The sequence below is a fragment of the Sorex araneus genome, chromosome 3, assembly GCF_027595985.1.
Source record: "Sorex araneus isolate mSorAra2 chromosome 3, mSorAra2.pri, whole genome shotgun sequence".
NCBI lineage: Eukaryota > Metazoa > Chordata > Mammalia > Eulipotyphla > Soricidae > Sorex > Sorex araneus.
This window is the reverse complement of record NC_073304.1, coordinates 192,697,759-192,721,189: the sequence shown is the minus strand read 5'-3', so window position 1 is coordinate 192,721,189 and position 23,431 is coordinate 192,697,759. Positions and strand designations below refer to the sequence as shown.

Genomic DNA, 23,431 nt, shown 5'->3' with positions numbered 1-23,431 from the left:
CAGTATACCTCCCATCCCACCCACCCCCGACCTGTGTGGCTAATGATCTTCACTTTATTCTCTCTATACTTTGATTACATTCAATATTTCAACAGAAAACTCACTATTATTATTTGGAATTTCCCCCCAACAATCAAACCTGCTGAAAAGGCATCATTTGATAATTTGTTTTACATTGCCGAGAATGAAGAGTATATGAGGTGCTGTCACGGCCGCACGGTTTTGGATTTCTGGTATTTTAGTAGTTAAGTCCAGAGAAATTTCTGCCAGAGGTTGCGTCACTGCAAGCTCGTACCTCCGGTTAGTGGGCTCTATAAGATGGCAGTCACCACACAGCCACCGCCACCGCGGAAGGGAAAAGTCAAGAGAAAAACCTTTCCCCTCCCGGGGCAGCATGGGGTCACAGCTCAGTTCACAGTCTAGAGGCATTTCTGTAAGAAGCCGCTGGGTACCGAAAGTAGTTAGTAGGCCTCCCGGATCATGATGTTTTAGGAGCAGAGGAGCCATTCATGTCTCGTTATTGTGTTTTGATGTCACATATTCTTTATGTACACATCTGACTGGGTGCCTGGGTACTTCCTAGCTCTTGGTTATTGTGCGTGCAGTGTTATTTTTTTTAATTAATTAATTTATTTTGCTTTTGGGGTCACACCTGGCGATGCACAGGGGTTACTCCTGGCTCATGCACTCAGGAATTACTCCTGTCTGTGCTCAGGGGACCATATGGGATGCTGGGAATCGAACCTAGGTCAGCCGCTGGCAAGGCAAACGCCCTACCCTCTGTGCTATCACTCTAGCCCCACACGCAGTGTTATTTTTGGGTTTGTTGTTGTTTGGTTTTTTGCCATTTCCAGCTGTAGTCAGGGCTTACTCCTGGCTTCTTGCTCAGGGATCACTCCTTACAGGCTCGAGGGACCATATGGCATGCTGGGGATTGAATCTGGTTGGACATGTGCAAAACTAGCACCTAAACCTATCACGCCAGCCCCTGTGTTTGATTTGTGAGGCATCTTGAGGGGCTTTCTGTAGTGACGGCACCCTTTGCAGTCCTGCCTTTAGTGTACAAAGGGCTGCTCTTGCCACATCTTTCCAATGCTTGTTCCTTATCTTTGGGATAATAGCCATTCTCGCTGGCTGGAGGGGATATCTCAATTTTGTTTTGATTTAATTTCCTTAATAAGAGATGATGAGTATCTTTTCATTACCTATTGACCATCTGTATGTTTTTTCAGATGTTCTACTAAGGACAATTCTTTGTTCCCCACATTTGTGAGGGAAAGTTCCAGTGATCTATCTCCATGTAACAAATAACCATGTAACTTAGTGACCTCAAATGGCTCTTTTGCACACATACATTAATAAACTGCTCAGTGGAACAGCTTTGTTCTGCCTCGAACAGCGTAAGCAGGGAAGGCCCTCCAGGGACTGGAGAATCTCTCAGCCCACTGACAAGTTTATGGGTTGCTTTAGAAGCAACTTTTTAGGAAATCTTGGATGAACCAGGGAAATCTTTTGTCTGGCATTTCTGGTTGCCTGTTAATGATCTAAAATTAATCTTATTCTTTAAGGTAACTTCCTTTAGCTTGATTCTCTCTCTCTCTCTCTCTCTCTCTCTCTCTCTCTCTCTCTCTCTCTCTCTCTCTCTCTCTCTTTCTCCCTCTCTCTCTCTCTCTTGCTCTGGCTCTCACTCTTTTTTTGGGAGGTCACTGTATCAGTGTCACTGTCATCCCATTGTTCGTTGATTTACTCAAGCAGGCACCAGTACCATCTCTATTAACTTAGCCCTGAGATTTTAGCAGCCTCTCTTTACTTGGCTTTCCCAACGATTGGAAGCTCTTTCAGGGTCAGGAGAACGAGACCTAGTGTTACTGTTTTTGGCATATCAAATACACCACAGGTAGCTTGCCAGGCTCTGCCGTGCAAGCAGGATACTGTCGGTAGCTTGCCAGGCTCTCGGAGAGGTATGTATATATCTTTCTGTTACTGTATTTGGGATATTAGTACGCCATGGGGAGCTTGCCCATGGGAGGTCACACCGGCAATGCTCAGGGGTTATTCCTGGCTCTGCACTCAGGAATTACTCCTGGTAGTGCTGGGGGACCATATGGGATCCTGGGGATCAAACCCGTTTCTGCCACGTGCAAAGCAAATGCCCTACCCGCTGTACTATTGCTCTGGCCCCTCCTTTTTTGTTTCGTTTTGTTTCGTGGCCACACCTGGCAGTGCTCGGTCATTACTCCTGGCACTGAGCTCAGGGATCACTCTTGGCAGGTTCAGAGAACCATATGGGGTGCTGGGGATTGAACCTAGGTTGACTGTGTGCAAGGCAAGTGCCCTGCTACTTCTCTGGCCCAACTTTTGCTGGATTTCTCTTTTGTTGTGGAAACATTTGAGTTTTTTTTTGTGGGAGGTAGGGGTAGGCAGTGTACTCAGTGATGTTCAGGGGTTACTCCTGGCTCTGCACTCAGAAGTTACTTCTGGCCATGCTCAGAGCACTGTATGGGTTCCAGAGGATCACACCTGGGTTGTACGTGTGCAAGACAGATGCCCAGAAATATCTGAGATCTTAAAAAAATTATTGTTTTGGTTTTGTAGTCACAGTTGGTAGTGTTCAGGGTTTATTCCCAGCTCTGCTTAAGGATCACTCCTGGCGGTGCTTAGGGGACCATATATGGTTCCAGGGAGCAAACCAGTGACATCCGTGTGTAAGGCAAGTGCTTTGACCCCTGTGCTATCTCTCTGGTCCCATACATCTGAGATTTTGAGGGGGAAATCAGAAATTTTATCAAGACATGTTTGTTTTGCTTGTATTTGGGTGATACCTGGCAGTGCCCAGCGTCTAGGCCCAGCATGGTACCCGGGGGCCAGTGGGGTGCTGGGAATCAAGCCCCGCGCTCTGGCATTGACAGCATGTGTTCAGCCTGTCAAACTCTCTACCTGGGCCCCTTCTTTGGTTTTGTTTTGCGTTTTTTGTACTTAGGCCACGCCTGACAGTGCTTGTAGCTCCTCCCAGCCCGGCAGGTTGCTGCCAGTACTCCACTGAGAGCAAGTCAGCCCCTCCCGCCCAGCTCCCTTCCCTCTGTCTTGCAGCTCATAAAGCTCTTTGTCCGCTCTCTCGGCCACCTCACATCCCCCGTGCGATATGGCGATCAGCCAGCTCTGAGTGTGAAGGGGCAGGGAAGGGTGAGGGGAAGGGCGGCGGTTTCCCTAGCATCTGCCAAGCTCTCTGCTGACATTCCTTCATCACTCCTTGGCATTTCCACTCTTCGATGGCACACTGGCACTTGCTGCGGCCTGCCCTTCCTGTCCTGGATCTTTAAAAATAAAGTAATGAGAAAAGGTTTTAATAAAAAAAAAAAAAAAATCCAAGCTCTGGCAAGAAGAGAATTGGTGTCCCGAGGAGTGTTGAGGATTCCCTGGCAGGGCAGGATGGAAGCAGATGATCACTGCCTAAAATGAGGTGCAGGGGTTCCTGGGGCAGCTCCCAGGGAGAAGTGTTGGGGTTCTGCAGAAGAAGCTACATAGAGCTGGTGTCCGAGTCCTGCCCTGAACTCTCAGCCCAGTAGCGCCTCTGGGTCTGAGCACCCCAGTGGTGGCTGAGGGCTGACACTCGACTCGCACCCGAGGGCCCTGCACCTCCAGTGTCAGCTCCTTTCGGAGAGCTGTCTGCGGGAGACTCGGCCGCGCACCCAGACTGCCTCTCGCTCACAGGCTGAGCTGTCTGCGGTGGACGAGGCCGCACACCCAGCCTGCCTCTCCTTCTTACAGGCACTATGAGCGTATTTCCAGGCAGAGCAACAGGGACCTGACACCCAAAAAAATGCATTGCTTCAGAATCTCCAAACAGGGCCCAGGCATCTGGTTCAGTGATAGAGCACGCAGGAGTCCTCCAGCACCATCCACAGCACCGCACTGCACTGTCCGTGTCAGCAGCCACAACTGCTGAAATGTGCAAATACCTCGAGCAAGTGGACTAATGTGACAGTCGTGATGAGACAGCCCCCAGACATCTCAGCGACAAAGAGAAGGGGGTGGGGGCATCACCAAATATGAGAGGGGCGCTAATACCAGGAGAGTTGCTTCAGAGGACAAAGTAAAGGAACACGCAGCCCAGAGCTTTAAGACACACCTCAGGGGCCAGAGGAATAGTATAGCAGGTAGGGTGCTTGCCTTGTACGTGGACAACTCAGGTTTGATCCCTGGAACCCCATAGCGTCCCCTGAGCACTGCCAGGAGTGATTTCTGAGCACAAAGCCAGGAAACAGCCCTGGGCACCACTGGGTGTGGACTGAAATTTTGAAAAAAAGAAGGGAGGGAGGGAGGGAGGGAAGGCCATTGTAACAAAATACCTAATTTATATTACCTGAGAGATTTAAGAAATTATGCCCATGAAAAAAAGAATCAACTAGACTCTGGATATTGCATATTAAATCATCTAATTTATCTAGTAAATTTCTGAAAGATAGCAAAAAGAAGAAGGCTATAAAAGTAGACTATCCAAATAAAAACTGATCAGTTTTTAACCCTTGGCACCACAAAATAAAAACAAATAGAAGATGATAGTTAAGCGAGGGGCCATAGCGTGTCAGGGCTTTATGCGCCTGCCTCACATACAGCCGACCCTGATTGCATCCCCAGGACCACATGGCCCCTCCACGGGTGGAGCCCTGGGGAGTCCTAAGCCCTGCCTGGGTAATCCATGCTCTCAGAGTCAAGGGTGACGAGGCAGTGGCGTCTTCCTCTGCCCTTACGCCAGTCCAGAGTTCATCTGCTTTTCCTGTTCATTCATTTCCTTCACTTACCTGCTAGATACTTCCTCTGCAGCATCCCAGTCCCCGTGTTGGGGTCACGAGGGAACACTGGTAAGAAATACCTTCCCCATCCCCACCCGTGAGGGGCTCGCCATGTTTGGGTACAAAAGACAGAACACTAATAGAAACCGATCACCGCAGGCATGTAAGCAGATCCTAGCAGGGTCTCCGAAGAGCAGTGGACAGAGTCCAGCTTCGGGACTGAGACCTGGAGTCAGGGAAGAGCCCAGTTTTAATCTGATCTTTGAAAAGTCAGTCGGATCCACCCTCGAGACAGAAGAGGGGGAGGGAAGTGGCAGAGGGAACATTCTGCACGCCACACTTGGAGGTGGTGGGATGGAAAGACGTTCTTTTCTCCAGTTCCCTTTTTTGTGGGCCACACACACCGTTCATGAGGAGCCACGGGCCAGGCCTGGTGGTGCTCCAGAGGCTGTGTGGTCAAACCGTGGCTTTTACACATGTCACCAGCATGCGTCTGCTGCATGAGCTATCTTCTTGACCCCGAAGGGCTTCCCTTCACAGGTAGCAAGGGTCCGATTTGATATGCCTTGCCAAATCATGTTGTTTTCCTATCTTGTTTCACGGAAGGGTTAATTTTATCTCCTCTCTTTCTTTTCCTTTTTTTTTTTTGGTTTGGGGCCACACCTAGTGTGGCTCAGGGGCTGCTCCAGCTTGGTGCTTAGGGATAACTTCTGGTGATGCTCAGGGGACCGTGTAGTGCTGAGGATGGAACCTGGACCCCCTGCATGAAGAACATGTGCTCCAGCCCTTTGAGCCACGCCCCCTCTCACATGCCCAGCCAAAGATTTAGGTTCAGTTTTATGTGGGGGCCACACCCAGTGGTGTTCAGGGCTTACCGTGGCTGTTGTGCGCTCAGCACTCACTCTGGGCAGAGCTGGAGAGACCAGGTGAGGTGGTGGAGATTGAACCCAGCCGGCTGCATGCCAGGCAGGCTCCTTCCTTACCTGCTGTACTGTCGGTCCAGCCCCCTAATGAAAGATTAGGGAGCTAGGAGAGGACTGAAGGATTTTATTTGTACCTTCTAAAGGCTGAGAGATAATAAGTGCAGGAGACCAGAAGTTGTGACTGTTTCCTGGAACAGAACAGATGCTGACCTTACCAAAGTAGTGACCTCAAAGTCAGGAAACGGGCCGGAGAGCCGGTTCCCACCAGCTGTGTGGGGTGTGGGCTCTGCTGTTGATGGCAACAACATGGCAGCTCGGCAGATGGTGCAGGGAACAGTAATGGAGGCCAGACCGGAGCGTGCCCTCGCGAGACTCTGCCTTTTGACATTTTCCCCAAAGAGGCGGTGCTTGGGTACTACTTCCCCTCCCAGTGCTCGGGCTCACTCCCCGAGGTGAGCAGGGAGGACCAGGTGGTGCTGGGGATGGAACCTGGGACCCCCCCAGCCCTCTCTGCAGCCCCTTCTTTCCAGCAGCACGTTTCCCTGCCCTGGACATTACCATGTAGGGTTGCTGCATGCACAGGAGGAAGTACTTTTAGTTCATTTCACAACGTCCCATTGCAAAATGTTGTGTCAGTTCATCAGCATCTGTACTGCTTGGGGACACTGAAAATGCAAGAGAAGAAACCTTGTTTTCAGGACTTAACTACAATTGTTTTTCAAGAGGTAGTAAAAGTTTGAGGAAAGTCCAGAGTCTTTATTTTTAGCATCATTTCTGATGAATTTTCCTCCCGTCTGTTTACATAGCCATGGTGGGACCATCTGGAAATGATAGAAATGACTGTTTGTTTGCGGGGGAGGGGGGGCCGGAGTGTCACGCCCGCTCCAGTGCTCCCTTTTCTCGCGTTTCATAGCTTTGCTCTCTCCTGATTGCCAAAGCCCCTCCGAGGGGCCGTGTTCTCAGGTCTCCCAGATCTGCCTGGATCTTTGAAATATGAAGTTCACAGACCTTTATTTGAATATGGCAGTTTTCTTCCAACTGCCCTTCTGGAAAATGTTTAAATGTTTAATGTAGCATTGAAGGAAAGATTTCCCCCACCTTAATATCTTTACATTTCAAATCCTCCTGGCTTAAGGAGATCCATGAAAGCAAATGTTTCTGGTCATCAGTCAGTATTTCCTGAGAAAGAATAGAAGATTCCTGCATCCTCTTGATACTCATGAAACCCTTGAACGAAAATATCTCTTTCAGGGCTATTTCCAACGTCTTACACATGAGAGATACTTGGCAGGTGGTGGGGGCCTCGTGGTGTAGTGATAAAACATTCTCGAGGAGGTAATAAAGAGGCCTGGCGGGCTGGGGAGAGGGCTCGGCGGGGCAGAGGGGGTGCTTTGCATGTGGGGGACTCTGTTTAATCCCTAGCACCGCACACTCCTCTGTGTATGCCAGTAGCTAACCCTGCACACAGAACCTGGAGCACCACTGGTTGTGTCCCAGCTGAAGCTCACACCCCCCCAAATTTCAAGTTCAAGGAGCTTTTTTGTTGCTTGTTTGTTTGTGGGAGTTTGGGGCCACACCCAGCTGTACTCACAGCTTATTTCTGACCCTGTGTTCAGGGACCACTCCTGCCCAAGCTCGGGGCCCAGTTGGCTGTGCCAAGAATAGAACCCTGTTTGGCATATGCAAGGCAACCGCCCTACCTTCTGGCCCCACCAAATATAAGTTTTCAAAGTATAGAGTTGTACTTGATCCCCCAAAGCATCCCACTGAGTCGCTGCATTGGGATTTCCCTAGTCTAGTCTCTCTGTGTAGAAATGAAGCTTTTAACCAACCCTATTAATCATGCTGTCTATTACGGACTCTGTATTTAGGCAGTCGTCTTACTGTGAACTGTCTTGCCAGCCCCTTATGAAAGACTATGAAGAGGTGAGGCTGTAGATGTAGTTATATTGAGGGAGGGGAGGGGTTCACTCCGCCCATTGAGGTCCAGGGACCCTTTTGGCAGTTCTCAGCTAACTGGGGCCAGTGGTTCAATGCAGATGCCCGAGGATGTGATGAAGCTCAGGCTCTCTGGTGCCAGGGATTAACCAGGCCACCCTGACTGCACCCAGCGGTACTCTCGGAATGTGGGCCAGGGAGACAGCCTGGATCGGGGGCGTGCCTACCCACTATACTATCTTTTGGCCCCTGATGCTCACTTCTTTTACATGTTTGTTTTTTTTTCTTTCATGCATTCTGTTTAGGCAACCAGAAATAAAAAGACTTCTATTCACATCTCATCTGGCAGTGCGTGGCAGCACAGTTACGTTTATAGAGCCATCGTTAGTATAAAATAGGGAAACCAGGCATTCTTTCATCTGAGTCACCGACAGACACCTCAGAAACCACACCTGAAAACATCTCTGTGCAGAAGCTCATTCTTTTGCTCCAGTGCTCGTCACACCTCAGACTTGCAGTCAGCTGTAAGGAAGGAGGCTGTTGCCAGCCAGCGTTGTCAGATGGGGTTTAGCAGAGAGGCAGCTCTGAGAGACCCCTGAGATGCGTCCAGTCAGGCCTCCAGCCCCGCCCGCTGAATTCACAGCTCTTTTTTTTTTTTTTAAATTGAGGTGGGGGGCACACATGATGTTTAGGGCTTTATTCCTGGCTCTGTGCTCAGGAATTACTCCCAGCAGTTCTTGGGGGACCATATGGGATGCCGGGGATCGAACCCAGGTTGGCTACACGCAAGGCAAGCACCCTACCCGCTGTACTATTGCCCCATCCTCCACTTCACTACTCTAATGAGCTGTGACCCCGTAGGGAAAGAGACTGAATTATGATAGCACAGAGTTCACCAGAGTCTGATCATTAAGAGGTTACCTTGAAAATGGATTGAAGAAGGAAGAGGGTCAGCAAATCGTGACCTGGACTTTCTCCTCTCCTGCACTCTAGAAGTACCCAATGTTATCATTGGTGCCGGTATTCTTTTCAGGCACCTCAGTTTCAAATCCAGCAAGAACGTGGAGCCAGTGGGTAGTGGGCTGGGAGGGGTGGGAGGGAGAGAGCTGGGACCTTCAGTTTCCTAAGATGTTCCGGAGCACTGAGCACAGGCATGTGGCTACCCCTTGACGGGGTGGGGCTGTCCCTCTGGGAGTTTCCTTGTGGCATAGAAGGAGCCAGTGCTTTCTGGGCACTGCCAAGGGGCGGGTAGGAATATAGGGACCTAAAGCTCTGGAAGTTTCTGCCTTGGGACCTAGCACCAAGGGAAGAGTCTGCCTTACCCATGGTGTGGAATCTTAAACTTCAGAAGTTTGATTTCAGAAAGTTTTCTCTCCTATCAGTGCTGTCACTCAAGGACTAGCTCCTAGTGTCCACTGGGGAACTATCTGGATCCTCCTAATTCTGTCTCAGGGTAGGAGGACGGGGAGGGAGCATTACTCAGGGAATAGCCTTATCTCCCTCATTTCTAGCCCCGTGAAATTTGACTAAAGAGCATGCAAGTCTACCTACAAAAGTGGTTTTAAACATTTTGAAGATGGTGGAAAAACCCTGGAAAGTATTTGGAGTAAGGCATAATTATAATTGTGCCACAGGATAAAAACAGACTGGTTTGGGTCCTGCCTATCCCCTCATTTAAAGGAATCTCAGTAGGATGCCAGGGACTTCCCGGTAGCCAAAGAAATTGTGGTTTTGAGCTACTCACTATTTCTAGAAACTTCATAAAAGTTAATTCGGAGTAACAGGGTGGAGCAAGAGAGGCAGAACACGACTTTATAAGTGCTTTTAGCAGAGATGAAATAGCTGCCTTGAGCTCCGGGCAGTCTCGTCCCGTCCAGCCTGACTCCGCCCCAGCTCTGCCTGGCCAGCTGCTGCCCGGCATCTACCACGTCCACATGCCTGGCAGAGGCGCTCTTGCCGCAGGAGCACTGACTCGCTGTCCCTTCTCGTCCCAGCTGCCGCTGCTTGGTCCTCTTTGGCTTGAGCTGCAGACTCTCGAGCTCCTTGTATGCAGACAAGCCACTTTGTTACCGGCTACCTTCTCCCCCCTCCCCGCCCCACCCCCCCAATTCTTTCATGTTTTCACCGTGACTCAGGCTTCATCGTTTCTGAGTGTGCTTCAGCCCTCATCCAGGGGCCGTTCCTCTCACCTAGCAGTTCATTTCACCATGTGAATCTTTCTCATTTGACTTTAGAAAATGTTCTCTTTGTTCTTTGCTCACATTGATGGGCCTGGTGCTGGTTTCTGCGTTCAAAACAAACCTCTGAGGCCAGATGGGGCCCTTGTCCCGGTTTATACCCCAAGAAGCAAGAGATCCAAAGTGGTCCAAAATGGATTTGGAACCCCCCTTGAGTTGGGCATCATGAGGTAGGCCATTTCCACACAGCACGGCCTCCTCGAATGACATTTTGTAAAGATGAATCTACACTCCTTCACAGCAGCTGAGAGATGAGCTAAATAACTTTGGGATGTAGAAAATTCCATTGTGAAGATACTTGGGTCCCACTCACCTGCCACACAGTATGAAGCCGCTCTTACCGAACCATCTCTTTTGATTGTCTCTAAGGATCTCGACACTGCTGGGCCCCTGGGATCTTTGCATCATTATTTACAGTATTCTTATTTATGCCTACTCTCAATGACATACTCTCTTTTTTGCTACAGAGTGAAGGTTGCCCAGACTGAGTTAGGACAGCAGATCCTGGCTGATTTTGAAGAAGCATTTCCTTCCCAGGGGACCAAGGTATTGTCTGGCATTTTCTCTCCAGTCTTTGGATCTAAAGAAGTTGTGCCTATTTTTGGCTGGCTCTCACTCCCTCAGTTACAGCTTGCTTATCATCCCAAAAGTGTGTGTTAGCAAGTTGTAAAGTCTTTGTCAAAGGTGCTGAGTAAAGAAGACCAACCTCGAGTTTAAATATCTCAAAGCCATGTGGATTCATCATCTATGTGTTCTTCCAGCCTCCGCGAGTAAGGATTTGTTTGGGTTTAATTTAATGTGTGTCAAACCCAATATCTTGTCTACCCAATAAATTCCTTTTTTCTCAAAGCTGTGTTAAAAAAAAAAAAATTCTTCCCCTCCAGCTGCAATGTTTTTTAGGATTGTTACATAACTTACTGGTTTCAGTTTGGTGAAAAGACAGCTGGGAGGGGCGGCCATGAGCTTATGTAACCCGGGGAAGACATGGTTCAGCAACTCACTTTTAATGCTCAGAGTCCTGTTCTTTGGAGTGAGCCCCCTTCGCCCCAGCGAATGGTGTTGTGTCTACAGAGCACACGCTGTGCCCCTGCTGAGCTCTTGGTTCCCCTTCTCGTGCCACATGCGTGGCCCCACTACGCTGGCCTTGTGCTGCGGTGGCTGCTTCAGCTCCATCCTTCACATTGGAGCAGACATTGCATGCTCCGAGGAGGAAGGGCCCTGAGCTATTCCACGAGAAAGAATTGCTCAGGACCAAAACGAACCGAAGCACACACGGGCAAACAGCATTCTTCACTGCACTCGGTGGGTGGTGACGGGGGGAAATATATGCTCATTAACCAGGCCGTGCAGTATTTCCTGGATCGGCCCTATAATTCAATAGCGGGAAACATCTTAATCATTTTCTCTTTGTGCTCCAGAAAAGAAACCGAGGAAGTAGGTGGGGAACCTGCCCGGGGTGGCCGGTGCTTTCTAGGGGGAACTGCTCCTCCTTTGGAAGCCCATGTGGCTTCCTGCTGCCTTCTAGGAATCAGATATCTTATTCGGAAAGCTTGTTCCTGTGAGGACCTTGGATTCCTTGTTCTTTCGATAGAGCTGTGGGGAGTGGATGTTGGAAAGCCAGTCTGTAAAAAAGGGATTGTAAGACATTCACACATCATAAAGCCCTAGGCTTTTCGTAGCCCAAGGTCTGAGTTATCTGCTGCTCTTTCAAGAAATCTCAGGAAGAGGTGAATGAAGCCTCTCTATTCTCGAGAACCAACTAGTCTTTGCTTTTTTTTTTTTTTGGCTTTTTGGGTCACTCCTGGCTCTGCGTTCAAGAATTACTCCCAGCAGTGCTTAGGGGACCATATGGGATACTGGAGATTGAACCCAGGTCAGCAGTGTGTAAGGCAAACCCCCTACTTGCTGTACTATTGCTCCAGCCCCCAGCCTCCATTTTTTATTTTTTTAAAATCTTTTCTCTGCTCTTAGCAGGCAACGACACTAAAATGTTTTTCTTTTGCAACTCATTTCCGTCTGACAGGGCGACTTAATGTTCTTTAAATGAGTTTTCACATTTCCTTTTAAATCCTGTGGGCTTTTCTTTTTTTATTTATTTGTTTATTTTTATTTTATATTTATAAAGTTGTTCACAATATTTGGTTACATTTGATATTTGAACACCAATCCCACCACCATTATACCTTCTTACCACCATATTTCCATCCTGAACCTCGAGCCCTACCCCCTAAGCAGAACCAAAATAATTTATTTTGTATTGCTTGCTATGAATAATCTGCTAAAAATGAGGCAAAAAAGGTTTCTTGGAGGAAAGTGTGTGAAGATTGTTGTATTTCACCCAGGAGTCATTAAGCCCTTCTATAAGAGGTTAATAACATGTTCTTAGAGGCTGAGCCTTGTGTGCTTTTATATATATGTGTATATATTTACACACATACACATTACCCCCTAAGATTGATTGCCTTCCCAATCAAGTGTGGTGTGCTACTCTTGGTATATTGGTGGTGTAAAGTATAAGATACTGTGCGGCCGCAAATGTGGCCACATGGTCCAGGAATAGGTTCACTTGTAGGTGAGGCTCGTCCGAGTGTGTGGAGAGCGACCCTGGAGAGCGGCCATGAGCATGGCGGTAGTTGAGTTCTGGAGGTTTTAGGCTGCTGGGGCTGGCTCTGTTGGGTTGGGGAAGGCCTCACCCGCCCCCCTCTGGGTTGACTATAGGCTTTGCTTGAAGGCCTTGAATTAATATTCTTGTTTCACTATAATGGAAATCAAGACATTAAAAATTTATCAAAAGCATGAACTCAGCCTTTGTGCACTATCTTTCCAGCTCTTTAAGTTTCTCTCTCTTTCTCTCACTACCTCTTTCCTCCCTCTCTCTTTTTCTTCCTTTCTTCCTTTCTTTCTCTCTTTCTTTTCTTTCTTTCTTTCTTTCTTTCTTTCTTTCTTTCTTTCTTTCTTTCTTTCTTCCTTTCTTTCTTTCTTTCTTTCTTTCTCCCTTTCTTTCTTTCTTTCTTTCTTTCTTTCTTTCTTTCTTTCTTTCTTTCTTTTTCTTTCTTTCTCCCTTTCTTTCTTCCTTTCTTTCTCCCTTTCTTTCTTTCTTTCTTTCTTTCTTTCTTTCTTTCTTTCTTTCTTTCTTTCTTTCTTTCTCCCTTTCTCCCTTTCTTTCTTCCTTTCTTTCTTTCTCCCTTCCTTTCTTTCTCTTTCTTTCTTTCTTTCTTTCTTTCTTTCTTTCTTTCTTTCTTTCTTTCTTTCTTTCTTTCTTTCTTTCTTTCTTTCTCCCTTTCTCCCTTTCTTTCTTTCTTTGTTTCTTTCTTTCTTTCTTTCTTTCTTTCTCCCTTTCTTTCTTTCTTCCTTTCTTTCTCCCTTTCTTTCTTTCTTTCTTTCTTTCTTTCTTTCTTTCTTTCTTTCTTTCTTTCTTTCTTTCTTTCTTTCTTTCTTTCTTTCTCCCTTTCTTTCTTTCTCCCTTCCTTCCTTTCTCCCTTTCTTTCTTTCTTTGTTTCTTTCTTTCTTTCTTTCTTTCTCCATTTCTTTCTTTCTTTCTTTCTTTCTTTCTTTCTTTCTTTCTTTCTTTCTTTCTTTCTTTCTTTCTTTCTTTCTTTCTTTTTTTTTTTTGCTTTTTGGGTCACACCCAGCAATGCACAGGGGTCATTCCTGGCTCATGCACTCAGGAATCACCCCTGGCGGTGCTCAGGGGACCATATGGGATGCTGAGATTTGAACCCGGGTCGGCCGCGTGCAAGGCAAACGCCCTACCCGCTGTGCTATCACTCCAGCCCCTCTTTCTTTCTTTCTTTCTTTCTTTCTTTCTTTCTTTCTTTCTTTCTTTCTTTCTTTCTTTCTTTCTTTCTTTCTTTCTTTCTTTCTTTCTTTCTTTCTGTCTTTCTTCCTTCCTTCCTTCCTTCCTTCCTTCCTTTCTTTCTTTCTTTCTTTCTTTCTTTCTTTCTTTCTTTCTTTCTTTCTTTCTTTCTTTCTTCTTTCTTTCTCCCTTTCTTTCTGTTTTTGGGCCACACCTGGCAGTGCTCAGGGCTTACCCCTGGCTCTGTGCTCAGGGTTCACTCCTACTGGGGCAAAGGGGAACATATGGAGTTCTGGACATTGACCCCTGGGTTAGGTATGTGTTAAGTAAAGAAGGGCCTTACCTGCTGTACTATCTCTCCAGCCTCTGAACTTCTTTTCTTTGTTTATTTTCCCCTGGCTTTTGGCTCACACCATCAATAATTAGGGGTTATCCTGGCTCTGCACTCAGGATTCACTGCTGATAGTCTCAAGGGACAGACCATAATGGATGCTGAGGATTCAACCCAGGCCGGCTGTGTGCAAGGCAAACGCCCTACCCACTATACTACCACTCCAGCCCCTGAAATTATTTTCTTAAGAGAAAAACTTGGAACCTCTGACTAGAGTTTCTGGCTTCTGTGACTTCGTTGTCAGATCAGTCATTCACCCACTTGCGAGAGGTGAATGCAGAGTGCCCCGTGACGTGATTGCTGTTCAGTGTGTAGCAGGTCAGCAGTGGGGTTGCTTGCACACTGCTTTGAAATACTTAAAACTCCCATTGAGATGGATAGATTGGACTGAATTAATCACTGTATCACTGTCATCCCATTGTTCATCGATTTGCTCAAGCAGGCGCAAGTAACATCTCTATTTGTCCCTGTTGCATGCTAGTGTAGCCAGATGGTGGACTGAACTAATAAAAAAAAATAATAAAGATTTGGAATCTCATCACCTAAAGTTCATTATTATTAACAAATATTTTAAACCTTTTTATTAATTGAGGTACTGTGATTTACAATACTTTGGGTCTGTGGTTATCCTGACAGTGTTGATTCTTCCAGTTCATGAACAGGGAATATCTTTGCATTTCCTTGTTTTAATCTTTCCTTGTCCTCTTCTTTTTTCTTAGCAGCAGTTTATAGTTTTTACTGTGTAAGTCTTTCACCTCCCTTGTTAGGTTGATCCCTTGGTATCTGAGGTTTCTGGAGTACTATTTTGAAAAGGATAGTCTTTTCAATTTCTTTTTCTTCTTGTTTATTATTTGCTGATAGGAGTGCCACATATTTGGGGGGTGTTACATTTTTCACCCTTCAACCTCGCTGTATTTATTGGTTCATTATTTCTAAGTTTTTCCTTGGAGTCTTTAAGGTTTTCAGTGTGTAGTGTCATGTTGGCAAATAGTGATAGTTTGTGAAGCCCCTTATTTTTTAGGTGAGGTCACTGTGCCGAAGCTATGTGGCAATTTCACCATACCCAGAGTAGACTCCAAGCGTTCTTTCAACTCCAGTTCACTCAGCCAATCCTTTTCATTCAGTGATATACCATAAAGAATAATTCTGCAAGACTGACTTGGTTTCAGTCATAATCAAAGTCTTCCCATTGTGGGTGGTGTCCTTCCGTATCACAGTGTTCTGTCCTTCGCTTATCTGAACGGTTGATTGGACAAACGAGCCTGGTAGTCAGGAGCCTGCTTTGAGGTTCTGTGCCACCACGTCATTTGGCACTGACTGGAAGAAAAGGAATTTGAGGTTGCAGTCAGGAGAAAGTGCCGAGGTGGAAAGATGGGTGTCTTTCTGGCCTTCAGGGTTCATCTGCAAGGTAGGTTCAGTTTTCGTACTCAGAACACAAGATTGCCTGTGATCATGGCTGGCCCCCTTTTGCCAAAAAGCCCCACCCCCAGTTCACAGAGGATCTTTTATACTGTCTACTGCAATATAGTCTGATGATGCTTTCACAGTGGGCTGAGTAACTAAAATACACATCCTTTGGGGAAGAATGCAGCCAGGGGAGGGGGGGCAATCAGAACGTCAAGAGGAGAACAAGAAGTAGCGGCTGTCAGGAGCCACGAGGCTCCCAGGCTGTTCCTGGCTTCTCACCTGAGTGTTGTCTGTTCTGCCAGAGGCCAGGAGGACCCAGCAATGTCCTGCGAGATGCGTGCCTGGTTGCGAACATTCTGGACCCCCGAATCAAACAGGAGATCATCAAAAAGTTCATAAAACAGCATCTGTCAGAGTATTTGGTACTTTTTCAAGAAAATCAAGATGTGAGTACACACCAAATGGGACCAGAAGTTAAATTAGAATTGTATTAAAAATGCATGCTACGGGAGGGATACTGGGAACATTGGTGGAGGAGAATGGGCACTGGGGGGGAGGGATGTAAACGATCACTGTATGACTGAAATGCAAACGTAAAAGTTCCTAAGTCTGTAACTGTACCTCACAGTGATTCACTAATAAAAATAAATAAAAATAAATAAATAAATAAATAAATAATATATATATTTTTTAATGCATGCTTGGGCATACAGTGGGGAAGGAGTTTGCCTTCCTCATGTACGGCCGACCCGGGTTTGATCCCCGTATCCCACATGGTCCCCTGAGCACTGCTAGTATGCGGCTCCCCCTGGAAAAAGCTCATGCTTTCAGGTCTACTGATGTTTACTTTATTAGTATCATTGCTTTAAGGTAATATTGTAATTAGTATTTGAAGTGTTAATTTTTTGAATAGTAAGAGTATTGTGTATTTTAGAAAATAGTAGTATTGCTATCTTTAAGTAATAAAGTATTGTTGAACTTTGTATCCTCGGGGCTCACTGCACAGGTCACTGGTTCTTAAGGGACGGAGTCACTTGCCCTTTGGAGAAGTGAATGAAAGCTGTTTTTCTTCTCCACAGAAAAATGCATCAATGCATAAAACTTTGCATAGTTTCAGAAATTTTGTGGTTCCTGGGAAGCCTGATCCTGGGCTCCAGGTTCAGAACCTCTGGGTCAGGATTTTTTAAGGGGGAAGGAAAAAATGTAGCCTAGACTCGTTAAAACTGTGAGAAAGAGAGTGATTCACTGTATTTGTCCTAGTTTGTTATTCTCGCTTGTTTCCCTGACCTGCTAATACTATTACTAAGCTCTGAAGCACATTTTGTTTCCCGCCTAAGGTTGCCTGGCTGGACAAAATAGACAGACGCTACGCCTGGATCAAACGCCAGCTTGTGGACTATGAGGAGAAATATGGCCGAATGTTCCCATGTGAGTGGTACATGACCGAGAGGATTGCAGTCGAATTTTGCCATGTCACAAGGTAGATTCCAGTTCTGCATTACTTCTGATGTCTGTTGAGATCGGTTGAAATGAGTAGATTGAAATAGGCCTCCCAGTCTCTAGGGGTTCTATGACATCTTGTGAATTGAGTACCACTTTCTGGTCTAGTGAAAACACTTGATACCACGCTCCTTTGATCCAGCTGTCTCCCCCCATCCTGCTCTCATCTTTAACTCCAAAACTTTCCCTTGGCCTCACTCATTTTTTTTTAACACAAGATCTGCCTTCTCAGCATCAACTCTGGACTCATTAACAAAGATTTCCCTGTGCTGCAGTGTCCCGTGAAAACTCCCCTTGCCCATGTCTGGGTCTCGCTTATCATTGTGCAGTGTGTAAACCAATAATCTGCTTTTCTGATTCGCTCAATACATGGCTCCATAGGAGGAGTAGCTAACTGAGTCACTTAATAACACTCAGGAAATGTTTGTTGAACAAATTTCCCAACCCTAATAAAGTGTTTAAAATCCTTGGATAGTTAACAATATTGGCGTCTGAGTGATCTACTTAGCATTTTAAAGACCGTCTCCCACTCCTGCTGTTTTTATTATTTATGAGCATAGCTCAGGTTCAGTCTGTTTTGTTATTGTTTTTTATTTTGTTTTGTTTTGTTTTTAATTTTATTTTGGGCCACACTCAGCTGTGCTCAGGCATTACACCTGGTTCTATGCTCAGGGATGACGCCTGATTGTGCTTTGGGGGACCATATATGATGCCAGGCTGTGGTAGCTGTTTCCAAGACAAATACCTTATCCCCTCTACTACCTGTCTAGCCCCAACAGCCAGTTGCTTTATATCAGAGAACTTTGATTCAGAAATTTTGATATCAGAAAGTTTGATCAGTATATCTGTGCTAAAACTTGAGCCCAGATTTTTACTTGAGATGTTATATGACAATTGTGGTTTTGTTAGTTTTGTATATCCTTCTCTTACTACACAGTTACGTTAAATCCAAATTAATAGGGAAAAAAATTCCTTGTCTAAGCATAACTGAACCCCATAGAGTAACTGATGGATGTCATCTTTGGCCTATATTTGGTGATGTTTGGGGTTCCTGTCTAACTTTTAAAACCACTTTATTTATAGTCTCATGCATACATACACACACACACACACACACACACACACACACACACACACAACCTGCCATCCTACATTTGTTGGAGTTTAAATTGGAACTGTACGGCATCTACAGATTAATTTTTGACTTAGTTATATCTTATGAACACTGAGTCTTTAACATATGAACATCAGCTTTTCCTTGTTTTTGGAGGGGCTGCTACACCTGGCAGTGCTTCAGGACAACTCTTGGTGGTACTCAAGGGGACTGTGTAGTGCTGAGGATTGAACCTGGGGTCCCCACTTAAAGCATGCACTCACTCAGAGCTGTCTCCACTGCCCGTCGACTGTCATTTTAAAAGTCTTTATTGCAGTGCTGGAACAACAGCACCGTTTAATCGACATTTAGTTCACAAGTCTGCCAGAAGTCATCCCTGAGTGCAAAACCAGGAGTAACCCCTGAGCACTGCAGGATGTGGCTCAAAAAACTGTAGCACTGCACTATAGCACTGTTGTCCTGTTGTTCATCGATTTGCTCGGGCAGGCACCAGTAACGTTTCCATTGTGAGATTTGTTGTTACTGTGTTTAGCATATTGAATATGCCACAGGGAGCTTGCCAGGCTCTGCCGTGTGGGCAGGATATTCTCGGTAGCTTGCTGGGCTCTCCAAGAGGGATGGAGGAATTGAACCTGGGGCCACGTGTAAGGCAAATGCCCTACCTGCTGTGCTATCGCTCCAGTCCAATATCTATACACACACGTACATAATATCTGTCTCTCTACAAATCTAAGACGCACCTCCTCTGTGCTATTGGTGACATTACTACAGTGATCGTGGGCTGTGGTGCATGCACGTGAGACTCTGGTGCTTACCGATGGCTGCTATGGTGCTTGCAGGGGCTCCCATCCCTGGCTGTAGAGGGGTCAGATCACAGAGCACAGGGCTGCCAGGCTCGAACACTGGAGCGGCCAAGATGGCTTGTGCAAGTGGGACACCAGACATCTGAGCTGACCCAAGGCAGGAGCCACAAACAAAAAAAATTACAAGAAAAATTTTTTTGCATATTGTATCACTTTCTGTGTGAAACACTTACACTTTTCTTCCTTTTTTTCTTTTTTCTTTTTTTTTTTTTGCTCTTTGGGTCACACCCAGCGATGCTCAGGGGTTACTCCTGGCTCTGCACTCAGGAATTACTCCTGGCGGTGCTTGGGGGACCATATGGGATGCTTGGAATCGAACCTGGGTCAGCCGCGTGCAAGGCAAATGCCCTACCCGTTGTGCTATCACTCCAGCCCCACACTTACACATTTCTGATAGATTTGTTTCTAGGTATTTAATGTTTCCTGGAGCTGCAGTATCTGGTATCATTTAAAACCTTTAAAATTGTTGCTAGGTAAAAGAATATCTCTGTCCGTCTGTCCAGTTTTTGGGCCATTGCCCTGTGGCACTCCAGGTCTACTCTCAGCTCTGTGCTTGGGGGTCACTCTTGGCAGTGCTCAGGGGACCATGTGTTGCTGAGATCTAGACTCAGGCCCCTGTATGCACAGCATGTGCGTCGGTCCCCTGAGTTATCTCTCTAACCCAAAGCCTTTGTTTTCTTAAAGTTATGTCAAGTTGAATGCTTACGTCCATTGTGACGGGGAGAGAAATGTCTTCAGAGATATTGGCAGATAGATTTTTTTATTTCCTTTGTTGGGTTTCCCATGCAGTGCCCAGTGGGTTCAGTGGGCCCTCCCAGAAGTTCTCAGCCAACCAGGATCGGCGGTTCAATGTGAGGGCAAGAGGCGATGCTTTTGTAACCTTGTGGTGCCAGGGATTGCCCAGGCCACCCTGGCAGTGCCCAGTGCCCTGAGGGCCAGACCCCGTGAAGACCAGGAGGCCTCCAGGACTGCACCTAGAGATGCTTTAGGGGACTGTTGGGAGCTACGGATCAAACTGGAGTTGGCCACGTACAAGGCCAACATACCTTCACCCCTGGATTGACTGTCCAGCCTTGATTTTTTGTGGTTTTCAGTAGACTTTAGTTTTTAGAGGTTTCATGTTCACAGGGAAATTGAGAGGAAGATGCGAAGGTTCCCCGTTTACCTCTGCCCCGTGCGTGGCCTCCCCCATTATCAGCATTCCCCAGCAGAGCGGGACGTTTGTTCCAGCCAGTGACCCTTCATGGACACCTCATTATCACCGTAGGTTCCATCCGGGTTCACTCTGCGTGTCGGGCCACTGTTGTTTCAAGAGTCACACTTGCGGCCACAGATTTAGTATTGAGCCGAGGTCAGCTGTGGTTGTCACTTGCAAAGTCCTGCTTAGCCAAGAAAGAGTGAGGTTCCCTTGAGAAACTGATTAGTGCTTCTCTCGGGCCTCCGGTTCAGTGGCGTGCAGACTCAGTCCCTGAAAGCCGAAGCCCACCGGGGACGGGACGGGCGCTCGGGCCAGCGGACCTGCTATTGTTGTGTCGGCGAAGGGCCGTGCAGCTGCCAAGCTCTCATTGTTGGAATCTTGGCTGCCGTCCTACACATACATAATTCTCAAGTCAACCCGGAGGCTCATGCTTAGACTGGGTCTTTTCTTTGCGTGGGAAGGTGATCGCCGCTCAGTGCTTGCTCGGAATTCCCGTGTCGCTGCCCCCGAGTGGCTCACATTCTGACCTGCATCCCCGAGTGAGTGGCACACACGCTCCAAGGCACGCACGTGTCGCTTTTCACCGAGGGATTCTGGTCTCTGGTCTGTGTTACCAGGGTTTCTGCTGACTGACGGAAAGAAAGCATTACTGAGAGTATGTGATTTTTTTTTTTTCTGCCCACGTTCCAAGTTATACGTGGGATTTATTTCAAAATAATTTTGATTGTGATTTTGACAACATGGTTACAATAGTGTTAACATTTACAGGTTTGGGTTATTTTGGACTTTGTGTTTTGATTTTTATGCCACACCAGCGCTACTTAGGGCTTACTCCTGACTCTGTGCTCAGGTGGGCTTGGGGGCCATATGGGGCCTGGGCATCAAACCCAGCTCAGCCACAGGCAAGGCAAGTGCCTTACCCACTGAACTATCCTTCCGGATCAACACTTATGGTTTTGATGTGTGAAGCCACTGCCCCCTCCCAACCACCAAAGAGCCGTTGGCTCCCCGCTGGCCGTCCTTGTTCTAGCCCCCCTTCCTGCCTTCCCTGCCCCGTTCCCTCACCTCTTGGTAATCTTAGTTTTGTAAGCCCACACCAAAGGTATGTCATTGTTGAATACTGTCTGTCCCCTGGTTTGGTTTCTCTGTAAACCACACAGGAGCAAGATTACCCCGGCGTTTGTCAGAGGGGTTGCTCCAGAATTCAGTGGTGCGTGATTGAGGAAACGCTTTAAGCTTTTTTCTGGTCCTCAGAGACGGAGCCCAAAGCCTTGTGTATGTGTGATTTAGGCCCTGCCACTCCTACCCCTCTAGAAGCAGGCATTGCATAACGTGCACCAAGCAGGTGCTTTCTGTATATTACTCACAAATTGTTGGAACCCAAGATGAGCACATGCCGTGCAGGCTTGAGGTCCCGGCTTCAATCCCTGGCGTGCCTGGTGACCACTGCTGGTGGCTCTGGGACCCAAGCTGCCCCAGGTGTGGCCCACACACAGTACGACTTATTATTTTCATTATTGGAAATATCATGATTTTTTTGTTTGTTTATGGGCCACTCCTGGCTGTGCCCAGAGCTAATTCCTGGCTTTGCACTCACTCCCGGTGAGACTTGGAGGGCCATATGGGATATCAGGGGTCTAACCTGGGTCTGCTGTATGCAAGGCAAGTGTCCTACTCACCGAACTCTATCCCTTAATTACTGAAAATTTTTAAAATCTAACTATTGTGGCAAGAAAGCAGACAGATTGCTGTCTATAAATCTTGTTTGAGGTGGATGGGAAGGGCCTTCTAAGCACTGCATAGGGAGTCTGAGAGCCATTCTTGGTGGTCAGTGCTCAGCCAGCAGGGCTGGGTGGCTCAGTGCAGGGGTCCAAGGATACAGAGCTGCCTGGACCCCCTGGTGCTGCAGCCTCCAGGATATACATGATGGAGTTCTGGGACCCATGTGGTGCCAGAGTGTGAACTTGGGGCCCTGGCCCCAGACCTTGATTTTTCTTTTCTTTTTTTTAAATCTTTTTGTTCTAATAGATAATTTCACCTTAAAAGTCTTATTTATAGGAGCCAGAGAGATAGTACAGCAGGTACTATCCATGTTACTTTGCACACAGGCAACCAGGGTTCAATCCCTGGCACCCTATTTGGTCCCCCAGACACAGCCAGGAGTAACTCCTGAGCACAGAGCCAGGACTAACCCCTGAGCATTGCTCGGTATGGCCTGAAAACAAACCAAACCCAAGCAAAAAAAATATATATTTTTTTTAATTGAATCACCGTGGGATACAGTTACAAAGCTTTCATGATAGAGTTTCAGTCGTAAAATGATCAGACACCCATCCCTCCACCAAGTGTACATTTTTCACCACCAGTGTCCCCAGTATCTCTCCCACCACCCCCACCTGACCCCACTCCCTGCCTCTATGGCAGACAGTTTCCTTCTTACTCTCTACTTTGGGGCATTATGCAAGCCAAAAATTTCTTATTTGTAATCTGTGGGTGCTATTTCCCAAGCACTAAAGTAAGAAGCATAGGTCAGGATTTGAAATGATTATATACTTTTTTAAAAAATGCAAATGAAAATGGTTTACTCTGTCTGCTCTTGAAAAATTTGTTTGATAATATTCCCATCTCTGTTTTGAAGGACAGAACTTGCCAAGATTATGCGTGCCAGAGCTAAGGAAATTGAAGTGAAATTGCTTCTTTTTGCTATTCAGAGAACAACGAACTTTGAGGGATTTCTTGCAAAAAGCTTTTCCGGCTGCACCCTGACAGATGGAACCCTGGTAAGACCTACCTAAGGGAGACTGGACCATTACCAGGGGGTTGTGTGGTTAGACTTCACTCCATTGTGTGGTCGTTTCTGACATTAGGTCAACAACTGAATCCCCTACTCCAGGGATTTTACTGACTTCATATGACTCATGATGACAGAAGGATCCTTATTGTCTGTTATATGGCACTCCCGATCATTACTTTATCAGAAGTATTGACTTCAGACCAGAAAGAAAATACAATGGGTCAGGCACTTGCCTTCTACAGAGCCAACCCATTTCAAATCCCCAGCACTGCATTTAGTCCCCCTGAGCATTGCCATGAGTAATCATTGAGCACAGAGCCAGGAGTAAGCCCTGTGCACCAAAACGGAAAACAGAGTGTTGGTCTCATTTGACAGATCAGTACATTACAGAGGCCTTTCTTACTGAGCCACAGGGTGCCTTACTCCTTTATCAACTACTGAGTTTTGTTCACAGTTACTGGGATGTGGGTTGAAATG

At 46.7% G+C, this 23,431-nt stretch overlaps 1 protein-coding gene across 1 annotated transcript in view; it reads left to right on the top strand.

Annotated features, from left to right (window-relative positions):
* VPS53 (VPS53 subunit of GARP complex) overlaps positions 1-23,431 on the top strand; it is a 160,458-nt gene that overhangs the window by 52,857 nt on the left and 84,170 nt on the right. The window contains exons 8-11 of the mRNA XM_055133685.1: positions 10,359-10,437; positions 15,788-15,931; positions 16,823-16,965; positions 22,799-22,940. Of these exons, the coding sequence (XP_054989660.1) occupies positions 10,359-10,437; positions 15,788-15,931; positions 16,823-16,965; positions 22,799-22,940 (508 nt within the window). The remainder of the gene's footprint in view (positions 1-10,358; positions 10,438-15,787; positions 15,932-16,822; positions 16,966-22,798; positions 22,941-23,431) is intronic.